Source organism: Struthio camelus, chromosome 19 (genome assembly GCF_040807025.1).
Source record: "Struthio camelus isolate bStrCam1 chromosome 19, bStrCam1.hap1, whole genome shotgun sequence".
NCBI classification, from domain to species: Eukaryota; Metazoa; Chordata; class Aves; order Struthioniformes; family Struthionidae; genus Struthio; species Struthio camelus.
The window spans coordinates 4,619,618-4,634,381 of record NC_090960.1 but is presented as its reverse complement, the minus strand read 5'-3'; the positions used below and the strand labels follow the sequence as shown (position 1 = coordinate 4,634,381).

The 14,764-nt window shown below is 38.6% G+C and overlaps 1 protein-coding gene across 1 annotated transcript in view; it reads right to left on the bottom strand.

Moving 5' to 3' along the window:
• SMURF2 (SMAD specific E3 ubiquitin protein ligase 2) overlaps positions 1-14,764 on the bottom strand; it is a 69,197-nt gene that overhangs the window by 16,810 nt on the left and 37,623 nt on the right. Inside the window, exons 4-10 of the mRNA XM_068913759.1 lie at positions 12,036-12,169; positions 11,805-11,870; positions 7,893-7,977; positions 6,421-6,504; positions 4,643-4,845; positions 4,391-4,475; positions 441-599 (exon numbers count right to left, since the gene is read on the bottom strand). Of these exons, the coding sequence (XP_068769860.1) occupies positions 441-599; positions 4,391-4,475; positions 4,643-4,845; positions 6,421-6,504; positions 7,893-7,977; positions 11,805-11,870; positions 12,036-12,169 (816 nt within the window). The remainder of the gene's footprint in view (positions 1-440; positions 600-4,390; positions 4,476-4,642; positions 4,846-6,420; positions 6,505-7,892; positions 7,978-11,804; positions 11,871-12,035; positions 12,170-14,764) is intronic.

The following is a 14,764-nucleotide window of genomic DNA, read 5'->3' as shown; positions in this document are numbered from 1 at the left end:
CCCTTGCCTAACCTGTCCGTATTTTCTTTCGGTAGCTATTGAGCGCAACCTGATATTTTAGAATGAATACTCCATAACTGAAAGTAGTAAAAAATAAAGACAAAAATGAAAAGGAAAGAAAGTCTCTCTTGCTGTTGGAAAAAACGGCCAGTCTTTTCCATGGGTAGGCACTTACTTTCCCCCAATGGCATCACAATAGCCACATTCCTGTCTAAATGGTGCTAGAGGCTTTTTGTTTTGTGTTTTGTTTTAAATACAAGAACAATTGAACTTCTCTTCTTTGCTAGGGTTCGCAGAGTAAGCTGGCAGAAAGAACACTGTTACTATACTTTAAATAATATTGAATGACAGAATATACCTTGATCTAAATCTTAACACCTCTCAAGAGTCACTTTCTTTCCTCTATTATATTCTACATGTGGCGGACACTTTAGACTTACTTTAAGACTAAATGCAAGTTAGCAGATAACCGCGGATCTGTAAATTGCGTTGTTCTGTTGTTATGGTCAACAAAATAAACCCTGCCTGTTGCTGTATTCCGGATCTCCCATCCAGGAGGCAGAGGACCAAGCTCTTCACAATTGATGTTGCTAAGATCCCTGTGAAAACAAATATAAAATGAAAAATACCTCAGCATTTGGCCTCTGAGCCAAACAAGCGTAAATGTAACAGAACAATTCCATGAAGTCTGAGAAAACGTATTGTTTCAGAAACTTGATCTGTTCAGCTGGAATCTCTACTCCCAAGGTACGAGCCCACCAAAGAAAAAACATACACCCCAGAACACATGCCTTGGGGAAAGAGAATTCTTATCAAATAACCTTCATTTTTATAAAGTAACTTCAGATGTTAAATTAACACAGGCTTAAAACAAAAATAAAAGCCATTGCCATATTTGCCAAATGGAATTGCACTTCTACACCAATTCTGACAGCAAACATTTTTTAAAACAACATTAGTCATGTAAGGAATTCTGAATCACACTTTAAGAACTCCTGAAAAAAACCAACAAAAAACAAAAAACCCACTATATTTCTGAACAGTTATACTTTCCATTAAGACTTATGCATGGGATATGTGCCTACGCCACAAGCAATTTCTGCTCCAAAAACCCAAATGCTAGTGGGATGCAAACAACTCTTCAACAAAGCCTTTCAAATAAACCACTGCAGGAACAGCACCTCAGCTCTGCACTGAGTAACGCGCACAAACTTGCAGTGGTCTCAACAAAATTCTACTGAAACCAGCAGGATGTTGCTTCATTTCAGAGATTCATATAAGACAGTACTAGCATTTTTTAAAAATGTACATTTATTGGGTTTTTTTGTGTATATAATTTACACCCCAAATACCTCACACACCTTAAAAAAAAAAAAAAAAGATCTTGTCAACAAGTCCGCAGCTCTCCCCGCACGCTGGGGGCTGAGGGCAGGAGGGAGCGGAGGGGCAGAGCTGCTGAGAAGGTGCCGTCTACAGCGACTCACAGGCGGAGAAGCTGCTAAGGGAAACACCGGGCTCTAGGATTGAACCTCCTCTGGTATCACCCCTGTACGCACCACGGCTGAACCGTAGGGCTTACTGCTGTTAACGAAACGACCACGGCATACTAACGCAGACTGAGAAAGGACAGCAGCTCTCTCCTCCGTCACTACGCCTGGGACGCGCGAACAGCCAAACTTTGTTCCGAGACACTCACACCGTGTCCGTTTTCTCACCTAAGAGTAGCACTGGCTTAGACTTTGTACAAAATTATTACACTGCAAATTTACAGATTAGAACTTAATATAATTTGTAGAGAAGTCCAGCGTCTAGGCCTCTGAGGAAACAAAGGGCACTAGCAGCAGCCTTCGGCCGGCGCGGGCGCTCTGGCAACACCCTTCGCAGCCTGCTGCGCTCCAGGAGGCTGCTCGCCGGCTGGCACCGCCTGCCTTTCAAGTACTGAGCTACCTCGTTGATAAATTCTTTTTCTTTCCCCCCCCCCCCCCTCCAAATAACTGTTTTCTAGCTGAGAATACAAAAACAAAATGAAAAGATTGCATTAGGCGTAATTCAATTATACAATCTACTTAATATTTGCATCTTCATATGGAAGCAGCAAATACCAAGCGAGTAAAGTTCACTTTTGTTCAAACAGGAAAACGTCACAGGCTTAACAGCCTTCCGGCTAACACGCACAGAAACAAAGCAAAACAGCTTCCATTCTTTTATTTTAAAATAAAGTTCACAAAGTGTTTGCTGTTTCTAAAAAGAAAGAAAAAGAAAATCTATTTAGGGTAAGAAATCACTAAATATAAACAGTGTCATCTTCTGCTGTCAGCCTACACTCTGCAGTTTACAGACAGAGCTCCTCTCTCCCGGCTCTTTACTTTCAGATAACAACTTGTGACAGGGCTAATCCAGAGAGAGTGCTCGGGCTCCGTAACAGCTCCTGGCAGGGAGATTTCTGAAGCCATTCTCCCTCCTTAAATTCAGTCTATCGTTACATGAAACAGCAGCATGTAAAAAGAAAATGTAATACTTTGCCTGATTAAATCCATAAATCTCTTAAGACTTATAATGCCTCAATTTGCATCTCCACGCACTGAGCTGAGACACAAAATTATGTGGCAAAGTGAGGTCCCATTTTGCGGTAAATTTTCATACAGGAGACCGACTATTTCTAGCAGGCAACTCACGTAGCATGCCAGTCATGGCAGCAAAGACATCCTGAGACGCAACTGCCAACTGTATCTCACTCTCAAGTCTAGAGATAATGTATCAAAACACAGGATATTTTGTAACCCAAAAGCAGCATTAAAAACAATTAAAATAATCATTTGAAAATGCAGTGGAAGTTATGGCTTTGAGGCCTTATAAGGAGGCCCAAAAATCTATTTCCCCGGGAACGAACACCAGCAGCAACCAACAGAGCTGCTGGAGTTCTTACAAACGCCAACGCTGGCTGCCCGTTCCAGGCTGCACACGCTTTTTTACAGCGCCATCCTCAGATTTTAGGAGGCTTTTTCTTTCTTTCTTTTTTTTTTTTTTTTAAGGACAATCAGAAGCTAACAAAAATTTCTCTGTTATCCTCCTCCTTTTAAACACATCACAAATAATCATATATATAAAGACACTAAACTAGAGAGTGATTCTAAATGTCCTAGAAACTGGAGATGAAATAAACTCTTGGATTATACTTTCCACTTCCCTGCCAGTGTAGGACTGTTCTTTATAGTAAACTTGTTTTTAGTAGTTCATCTAGTTTTAATTTTGCAAGTAAGAGAGTCCATAACTCAACAGCTCAAACTGTCGCAGGTGCATGGATTTCCCCCTGAATATTCCTCAAAGTTTTCCCTCTTAATTTAACTATTTCCATTTATACCATCAGTACCAAGAAGTATTTTTTATTCGGCCAGGATGCTTCAAACTTATTTTCTAAGCGTTGAGGTAGTTGTAATAGATGCAGCAGTTTGAGTATTTTATCATAGGTCAACCTTCCCTCAGCTTCTTTACCCATTTGCTTCTCTCCTGAATTTTTTCCCCATTTATATACTGCTAATGGGGGTATCTCAAAGTATGTATCACGTTCTAGGAACATCCATGTTAAAGCACACAGAGAAAATAAGTATTAACTCCTGCTCTGTACAGGAAAACCTCTCATTAAAAAAAAAAAAGGCTCATTTCTAGATGTTTGCTATTACACCAAAAGAAAAATTTCTTGCCAAAAAAAAAAAAAAAAAGAAAGAAAGAAAAAAATCCAGGCACTTTACGCATACCTCACACCATTTCAGCTTCCAGGATTTTTATGTCCCAGTGCCTCCAGTTAGTTTCCTCAAAACGCAAAATGTACCACACTTCTCGTTCCTTGAGTAAATCACATTCAGCACTCTGAACATGGGACAATAATTCTCATAGCCAAGTAAATTTAAGCTATTTTTCTGCTCCCTCATCAAAAATTAATACATTTGCCTGGCAAAGGATGTAAATACATGTTGTCAGTTTCTCAAGTCTTGTTAACTCCCTGAGGCTGAATTTTACAAAATCCATTTTTCTCTTAAGTACCTACATGAATCTAAATTTTTGGAGGTGCTCAGATTCAGTTTTTTCCATTAACTTGCAGGGTAAACAAAACAGACTCGGGCTATAGTTCATACGCAATACCTACAAATGGTTAACTATCCCTGTTTTCAAAATGCCTCTGTAATTTACTACTTGATTCTTCTTTGCTGCATTAAAATAATAATTGGAAGAATTAAGCAGAGAGACTAATTTATTTTGATGAATGATTCATTAAGATGATATGTTAGGGCACAGCCGTGAGAAATATAATACTGGACAGAGAAATTTGAGGGGAGTTCCAGTTAATTTATTTCTATTTGAGGCCTTAAGGATACATTCATTCTTCTCTTACCTAGGTACTCTTGGATCGTGCCACGTGCTAACACCGGTCTGAGTATGCAGAAAATAGACCTGACCTTGCTGAGTTGTCCTTTGCTCTGTGAAACGAAGATAAAGCAATAAGAACAAAAACTACAGTACACACTCACTCAATGATTGATTCTCCAAACTAGCGATCACAAGGGTTTTACATATGAGAATAAGAACGAACCCCGTTTCCCAGTGTCTTGGAAGACCTACAATTAACAGTTTCTAATTTGCATACCATATCCTTCAGGTAAATCGGGAGGAGTGTGCAAGTGTGTCCTGCTCATGTAATTCCTGTGTCTTTGTGACCTGACTCTTCTCTCCGCCACTCTGGGGTCTGATGACTGCCCACATGTTGCGCCGTTCGTTCCTGTAATTGGAGTGTTCTCATCCACAAAACAGCTTAGAGGTCTTCCTGGACTGGAATATTCAGACGCTGGCCTGTTGGAAAAAGAGACATGAAAAGTATTTGCCTTCCCTACCAGGAGAAAGTAAAGTTTCTAATATTATACTTCAGATAATCTAAATTAAAACCGTGTGAAGAAACGTTTGTGTAACAAACAACCTAAGTCCTTGCTCTAGCCAGTTTCGCAGAACATTTGAGAGGAATCAGGGCACCTCTCCCAGCAAGATTGCCTCCCTGCTGTCCTTCAAATGCTTTTGTTTGTTACTAAGAGGTATGCTTACCTTCTTAACAGGACACTGGACCGCACAACGTACTTTACAGGAGCTTCAGTTAAGGTTGTTGGGAAAAGTTAACAGACTGCAGAACACAGCAGTTGACTCAGAGCAGGATACCTTGACTACAGGCAGGAAGCTTTTATTCTAAGCTCGCTAAGTTCATCCCAAAGTAGTTACTAAACCTTCTTACCTATCTTAGGCCTGACCTGACACTTAGTAGGTGATGCTGCAATACTCAGTATATAAAGTTGAAGCATCAAGATCATACCAAATATTCACATAAGCAAGTCCCACCTTAAAAACCAGAAGGATGAGAGTAAAATTATGTTTTGATGAAGGGCTTGTATCTCAAACTTCCTCACTTTGCCTTTGTAAGGCCAAGAAAGCTATCAGGTTTGTTTTTAACTTGTATTCTTAAGAAAGATTATTAGGTGAGGATGGTGAAAATGGGCTAAGTGAGATATAGGAAGAGATGCTTTTGATAGCTTGACTGAAAGAGGAAATACTGAAATAAACGGTTTCATATCTCAATGCTGCTTTCGAAAGGATTTCAAACAGGTTAAAAGGGATTTGTAAGACTGCCAGAAATCCCCTAGAACAAACTATGTATTTTAGATTTGTTTTTCTACTGTAAATGCATCTAAAGCTTAGGTTAGGTATTTTAACCTATGAGGAAAAAAACAGATAAATTTAAAAAGAGTACCTTCAGTCAACGTGAAAACTGCAAATATGTATCAGAGCTAGCATTAGCAGTATACAGATTATTTCAAGTCAAATATAACCATAGAGAAACTATAATAATATTCACTGAGAATGCAAGAGAAGCCACAGCCAGTCTGCAGAAGAGCCTGACGCTCTACAATTCAGGTTACAGCAAAACTGGTTTGAGGAAGCACTTTGCAACACACATCCATTGGTATAAGAATAAGTGATCATAATGAGTTCAGAACGTGACCTGTGACAACTAATTTGACGAGTTCGGGATTACGTGGTTATAGCGCATACAAAGACAACGCTGGTCAGCTACTCATAATTTCTTTTTCTCATCTCTTATACAACCATTACAATGCGGACACAGTATTTTTAGGGTTCTACTAAAACAACTCTAGGAAAAAACCAAAAGACGCTAGTATTAGGAGAGGAAAATCTAGTCTGAATGTTTCTTCTTAGTTAAATACTGAAAAGACTGAACAAGGAGGACATTAGGGACTCGTAGAGTGATTCTGAAGGATGCTGAGTATCTCCTGTTAGAGCCGTTTAGAATCACTAGTGCTCAGTACTTCCAGTCAGCAAACAAACTTCCCCATACGCATGGTCTCCTAAATAATTTCTTACCGTGTTGGTCTTTCCCACTGAGTTGTTCGGGTAATATGATTTAAATACTGGATCCTTCCAGAAGCAGTCCTCCGCTCCTCCCACCTAGATTTCAGACATCGAGAGATAAGGCAATGAGTGGTATTTCCAGGAAACCAGGGCACAAAACGTTTCCAACATAAATGCCAACTCAGGAAGACTTTTACTATTATGAATCATGCTAGCTTAACAAGGTAACAGGAAACAACTAAAAGTTCAACTCAGAATTAGTTTCATGTATTTTTCCCTTGGAACCAGGCATATCATTAACAATATCACACCACCACGTCCAATAAACATTTGAATTCTAATGAAATGCAAATAGTCATATAAAGAAACTTATTGAAAACATCATATTTAATACTGCATTCAACATTTTAACAACTTGTCTCAATAAGTGCTTTCATAGTATCTTTATGCACTATACTTACTTTTCATTAAATATATATATATATATATATATATAATGTGTCACCTTCAAATAACGAGATTTTTAAAAATTATTTTTCCACTCCAAAATATGAGGTTATAAAGCTAGCATTGCAGTTACACAATTAAATAAACAACGTTTATACAAGGAAGGTTTTAAAGTGACAATTTAAAAGCATTTTCAAAAACGCTCTTAACTTCACTAGACTCCAGATTAACAAAAGAATGCTGTTTAAGATTTAGATGATAATTTACATTTTAAAATTCGTCATTTGAAAAAAATCAGTTTCTCCTGTCTTTACCTGCCAAAAATCACAGTCAGAGGGTCTGTGTTTGCTCTGAAAAGGTTGATGACAGCACCAGAAGTTAAAACAGAGCATTTTTCTGTACTCCCAAAACTGTTTTAGGTGTTAATGATGTCATTAACTCTCACAGGGAGAAATCAAAATCCGAAACCCAGTCTTTGGCAGGTAAGTACAGCAAGAACTCAGTCAACATTACCTTTTCCAATAATGTTTTCTCTACTATGATTTACCTGGAAGAAAGGGTGATCCATTTTTACAATAGCGTATACCTCCGCATAGCTTTGTAGAAGGCAACCAGCTACGTAGGTTCACCATATTACTGCCTCGTTACAAAAACAGTATATGGATGAAGCCAAGATCGCTGGCTATGAACTAACACTATATTAGTTTATCAATTCGACAGATTCATAGCTTGAAATTCATAGACTGATAGATCTGTGATTTGTTAAACAAATATAATCTTTCAGGCATGCACTAATTATGCCACCTCCTTTTTTCCCCCCCAAGGAGAGACAGGACAATGGTCAAAACAACTAACCGTTCCATGTAGCCTCCTCAATTAAGTTAGTGGCTGGCTTATCTCCTGCTCCTAAACTAAAAATTGTAGGACTCTGAGTGCTGGAATAAAAATAAATTAACCTATTTTAACTTGACTTCTCATTACTGCAAGTCTGTTGTAGGTACTGTTTTTGTATTTGCATCACACTGGTGTCAGCTTACCCATCTGGTAAATCATTATCAAACAAACGACTGCAATCCACAACTTGTCCTCCTGTGCCGATTCGGTCTCTGGATTGAAGACTGACTATTAAGATAATAAAAGCATTATTAAAAATACAACATCCGAATGCAAATTACATTCGTATTTGAAAGAGAAGGATACAACTTAGAGGACTAAGTTGAATCACGTTACGGATATTTTTCCTTCCCATAAATCAAAGAAAAGTTATATAGAAACAGGGTACGCTTCCACACATGTAATTCCCCACACACTATTTCAAAAAGCTAGCTTCAAGAACATGAAAATAAGTTAAGGCAAAAAAATAAGTTAACTCTGGAGCTGTCATTAACTTTCTCTGCATGAAACAGACTGTAACACAACAAAGCTGTAGGGTTTGTCTGGTGGCAACGGGGCGGCTGAACCTCATGCAGAATGGCTAGGAGAGCAGGTGGGATGGTGCAGGGCTACTGTCAGGCCTCACTGCTGCAGGCAAGGAGAAGTGATAACAGAAAGCTCTCAAATGCTAAGATTCCCTTATGCTTTTGACTCCTTTCTATGTATTTTCTATGCACATGAAATTCAACACGCACACACACACAAAACCAGGCAAAATTTAAACGCTATAAGCACTACAGATTTGCTTTATGAGCTACTTTCAAACATCAGCTATAAGAAATCAAATGCGACTTTCACACAAAGCAGCGGTCTGCACCTTGAAAAACCCTCAACATCTGTTAAAAAAAAAAACCGCACGCACTATTACAATTTTTACATGTTTCATTGTAATGGGTATTTATGCCTCAAGCTCTTGTACTACAACTATGAAAACAAAGGTTTTTTTGGACAGCTTTTGCTCCTAATGTCATAATTTGCAAGCATCCAATCTGATAATTTATGGAAATTGTGTTCCTGAGTTTTTGAGAGTTTTTGTTTTTAATAATAAAATGATTACTCAAAAACAAAAACTAAGTACGTGCTGTGGCACTGATGTACCTCCGGACAACTGTGTTCAAGCCCTGTTGACACATAAGTGAAATTAATTTACAGACCTAAATCGAGACCCAACCAAATATTTGTCAAGAGCACCAAGGTACAAAGGATTGAGTAGCACAGGTAACTTCTGCCAGAGAGATCAAGTGTTGACCACCACCACCACCACCACGGTGTACTAAAGCTTAGGATTTTGGGCCTTCAGCAGACTGAAATAAGGAGCCCTACAGGACCTGCTTGCTATATTTCTAAACAGTATTAATTCCTAGTCTTCCGTGAACACTAACATTACAAAGCAACTTTTCCTTAAAGTGAAAGGCATCCTAAACTTAATTTCAACTGAAGCAAAATCACAGATGTATTTATTCTGCAACAAACCCACGCATTGCAAGTTCACATTGTTGCATGTAGGCAAGGTTTGGCAAGCAATACACACAGACAAAAATGAAACTAAACAAAGGCAATTACCTCCTCTTTGCCTATGTGAGGACCAAAATTTGTGCACGGCTTCATTTTGTAATGAGTAAGGACTCATTTTTTCTGCACCGCCACATCAGAAATAAAATGGTGGCACAGAAGAGAGCTGCAAGATTAAGACACAGTTCAGGTGCCCTTTGCATCCACTAACTCAAGCGTCCCCTTCTCTTCCCCCCTTTGAAGATAAACCCAGGTATTTCCGATAAAGATCCCCTTGCTCCCTGTCCCCAGTTATAAAGGCATACCCACTGTGCACTCGCTTTGTAAGGTTATCAACTGCTGGATATATCAATTACATTTTAATAGACTAGGTGCTTTTTCAATCTTACACAGCCTTTTAATTTAACTAGTTTATCATTAGAAAGATTAGGAGTACATTATGATCTTATGCGACCTCATTACTGATTTTTAATCAAGATTTCTCCACCATTTAACTGCTGCAGTGGAATTACCTACTTGTACTCAGGCTCATTCACTCATTCAACCAAATTGCATTAGTTAAGAAAAATTAAAACGTAAGGAGATTAACAACGACAATTTCAAGAAAAAGAAAAAGAGACGGGGTCTCTGGAACCGTACCATGCATTTATTAAATTAAAACACAGCAGTGACTGAGGAAACTCTGCCTTTTAATGATAACAGCTTAAAGCAGAACATACGTATTTGTTCTAACCGGACAAGCTGTGTTTTTTCTAGCTGCAGCGCGTGATCCAGCAGCCGCCGGTAAGCAGGGGTAGCCCCAGCAGCATGCCAAATGAGCTAATATGGTTTTTGCTATGCTACTTCTGAACGGCCGCAGCAGGTTTAGCCAACTGGTCAGTTTGGTTCATGCCCACGCTGCTGGCAATTAGTTATCTCTGCAACACGTTTACCATGCCCACGCTGCATAGCGTTCGCCTCAGGTTTTCCCAGCTGGCATCCCAGTAGCCCTGAGACCTTTCTGGTTTGGGGATTTTTTGTTTAAAGCGTCCAAATTAACGGTAGCGTCCTCAAGTCATGACGACAAGGATGCATGCTGCATACTCTGGAGGGCAGCACGGGAGCACGTCAGGGCGTGAGGGTTCAAGCCCCACTAGCGTCGTCTGACGGCTGCTGTGGGCAGAAGGAAGCCCTGACCCTTGAGCAGACCCTGGAACAAGCTATCTTGTCAGCTGTGCTCCGGTTTCCTCGTAAAAGGAATCCCACAGACAAAAATCACATGCATACAGCATGGACGATCGGGAAACCAGTATAGCGGAGCAAAACCAAAAAGCCAGCCAAACCGACAGCATAACGCACCCTATGAACATGAATATTTCATCCTCTATTGCTCTGTGCAAGCTCATGTGGAAAAAATCAATGTCCCAGAACGGTCTGAAGTGCCAGCAAAGCCCTTATGACTCCGTGCTTCTACCAGCACTTGACCTTATTGTACCACCTTACTCCTCTCTTAATACTTTGCAAACCCTTGCAGATCAGACACTAGACAGCTGGTCAAAACAACATAAAGAGATAAACTCAGAGGTATTATTCAACAGAGCCCTTTGAAGAAAGCAGAGAAATGCATTAAGGCCCCTACTTTCTGCCCGGCTTTTCAATATTTCTCCCTGGCGGATGATATAGGAATACTGCGTGGATATTATGTGAACTAGGAACAGAACATAAGACTGAACATGCAAGTTCACTTTTTTCCCCAACTCCAAAAATACTCATTAACATCTTGCCACCAAAGTAAAAACCTCCTTATCCTGATCCTTGTCTTTGTGACTTCTGAAATTATCTACTATTAGAAACGACTCAAAAGGCAGACGCTTCAGAAGCATCAAATAAACACTTAGTTTGTGGCTGTTTATTTTTCAATTTGTCAACTTCAAGATGTTATTTTTAATTCTTTAAATAATTTAAGTTTACAAGGTAACAGAGTGACAAAGCATAGTTACTGAGATCGGTGAGACCTGTTAACAACCCATGAAAATGCAAAATGAATCAATAAAGTCATCCCAAGCAACAACTCGTTCCTGTCACAGCAGACTCTTTTACTCTTGCAAAAACCCACAGTAAGAACAGCTTTGCAAGATCTCTCAATGGCCAAGAAATTTGTACGTTCAATTTTTCATGGAGAGTTCAGACTCAAGTTGTCACCGTTTTTCTACGGCAAAATTCAAGACAGCGCTCTTTCTACGTAAGCTTCATATTATCTATAGTCCTGTCTGTCTCAAATCAGCATTACAGTACATTACAATACCTATTACAATATTTGGGTCTCCCACCCCTTCTTTTTTTAAACCAATTCTGCACATACAACCCTTTTAGGTTGGGGTCCAAATGGCTCTGGCAGTAAACGTGATGTTTAGTGCGTGATTTGGGAAAAAATAAATTTAGTCCAGAAAATTGAAATCTAGGAAGGTATTTCTATAGCTACTATCAAGCTCCAAGTGAACTAAAAGATAAAAGGCCTCACTTACCTACTATCTGTCCTCTAACAGTATCGTTGTCATTTGGCCCAAGCTTGCACAGATCCAATCTCTGATCTATAAAACCAAGAAACAAAGTATACGTCATTTAATGTTTTCCTGCCTTTGAGAGGCACATTGAAGCACCATGACAACAAAAAACCCAACTGCCCTTGACTGTCACTTTTCTAAAAATTATAAAAGTTTGCTCTGAAAGTGTAAAAAAGTGTTTAGCTTACTTACAACCAGTGTCTTTAAGGCGGTTGATTGCATTTGAAAGAAGTCTCACACAACCCAGAAAGCCAGCTCCCTGCTTTTTATGAATTTTCTTGTGATTCCATACGCTGATCGTTATTGAATCCGACTTCCCAATATATCTGAAAAATGTGAAAAACAGCACCGTGAATGACACTTCTTAAATACTTTGAAGATGCTCCAGAACTCACTCTGGGGGGAAAAGAACTCTCGGCCATTACATAAAAAATTCAACACACACGCTATTGGCAAGAGAGAGTAAAAACTCCAGAGAAGAGGTACCTATTATACCTCAATGAAGGTATGACTTATGAAGGGATCTACCTGGATACAAGCTAATCTAAAGTCATGATTGTGGAAGAGAGTATTCATGTGAACACTCTCATTGCCTTCAGGCTAAAAACTAAATCCAAAATCTACTGAAATCTGTTTAAAACAGTAACATTGATTTTAACCGACTCTGGACTGCGTCCTGGCATCTCTTCAAGCAGCTATAAACATGCATAGATTCATGCCTACTTTCAGTCTAATTGAAAACAATGGCAATGCTTGTGGAAGCATGTATTCGTTAGCAGCACTAGCAAGCAAAGTAATTCAAATGCCAGAGCAGAAACAACTGCTTTAGCATCTTTTTGCAGCACCCCATCTGCTGCTTCTTTTCAGGCTGTTCTTCCAACCACCTGGAATACAAGTTACTCTAGTTTAGACTTATGTTGTTGAGTACTCACGGAGAACAAGGTAAACCTAGTTACACATCTGCAAATAACGAACCTTTGGGAAGCTAATTTACTATTAAGAAAGCCTCAAGACAGGCCCCGTTTATAACATACATTACATACCGTGAATGTGACCCATTACAAAAAGTTCCTACAGTACCTTAGTTGAGAAGTGCCACATTCCTGTAAATTGTACACTACCTACAATACCATGAAAATACTATGCAAAATCCAGACTTGCATTTCCTAGACTTGAGGAAATCTCAACACTGTAGGCTACTGTTTTTTTGTTTTTGTTTGAAGCTTTGATCTTCAGAAAACTGAAGTTTTCAAAACTAGTTTTCAAAACTTTCACAAGACAATTCCAAAATACCCGAGATATGTTCGCCACTGCATATATGCTCTGACTATGCAGTGACAACACATCTAAGTAGAAATGAAAGGTACTGAATACTATAGTTATTTTAACTTGAGGAAAATGAATTTGTTACTATGGTTTAGATCCTGAAAAGTGCTTAGTTTTCCAAAAGTTCTAGTTCTCCACTGCCAGATCAAAGATTCTGTCTGGCCTTCCCTAACTTAATTCCAAGAATTGTGTTTAATTTTTCAAGGAAAACTAATCAAACAACTTGACCCACTTCTAAATACATCTCCTCCATTGACTAAGACTTTGTTAACTTTAAAACAACTTAATGCTATTTTCATAAAGATAGAAATGATACTGTCAAGGTTGGCAAACCAAACAATTGAACTACCTGTCAGGGTTTAAAATGGCAGCTATGATCATGTAAGCTCTCAATTAACACTTTTCACCTTTTTCCTTTATTGCATAAACTCAAAAAGCAGAACTTTGACAACTTCTTTTTACCACCTGCAGACAGGGACTGACCCAAGAAGCAGAACACAAAGGCATAACTGTAGGCACATACCCATGAGCATGGGTTAAAATAACCAGTGCACGTTTTGCACAATTCTCACAAAAACAAAACCCAGTGTTTTTGAAATACTAAACTGATTACACAGTCTTAATATAGGTCAGGTTTTTGGCCTTACAACCTTGACAATGCCAATTTTGAATAGAGAAACAAGAGATGAAGATGAGTATTCACGTGCACAGTTGCAGTCTACAATGTTTCATGTACTTAAAATAAATTCTTATGAGAACAAGGTTAGGTGCACTTAAAAATAAAGACTAATGACCTGTCTTGAATTTTCCAGTTTTCCTTGTTGCTTTAAAAAAGTCAGAGGTATATAGTTAAGCACAATTTCATAACAGAACAGTCTGAATAATATGTAGAACAGCTGAATATACAACACAGTTTCCAAGAATTACTGTAACATTTCAGGGTGAGGTTCTCATGGTTGAGATGCAGACAGTAAGCCATCCATACCAAACAGGTGAGGACTTCCACATCACTATTAACCTGCACTGCTTTTTGTACCAGAAGACCTGGCTGATTCACATGTTTGAAGAAAATCAGCAAGACCAGCTGTATTTTCTCAAATAATTTTTTTTCCCCCAAAGAAAGAAAAGAAATAATACAATAACTTCTATTTGGCTTTTTAATAAAACGCTTCATCTGTATTTTTGCATAATTTCAGGCATGAAAATATATAGTTGCATTTATAAAGTGAAGGTAGCACTAAGTTGACACTTCAAATCACTTGGTGGATAAGTTACATTTGTTTTACGTCATCTGGCAATAAAGTTCCAACATAAAAGCCTAGCTAGGAATTTTATTTGTTGTTAAAAAAAAGAATGTTCCAAAAATTGAAGTAAGTTAAACAAAAATTCTCTCCATTTTATTGGATGTTTCTCTATTCCTCCTCATATTATGTACTCAAATCCCTGGAGCTTTTTCTTTTTTTCTTTTCTTCTTTTCTTTTTTTTTTTTTTTTCCTTTTTAAACCTCCACCCCCATCCAGACTATCTATTTCACAGCTTCAATCCTTCAACAAAGATAAAAGAATTGGTACTAATGAAGTGGAAACCTGGAAATT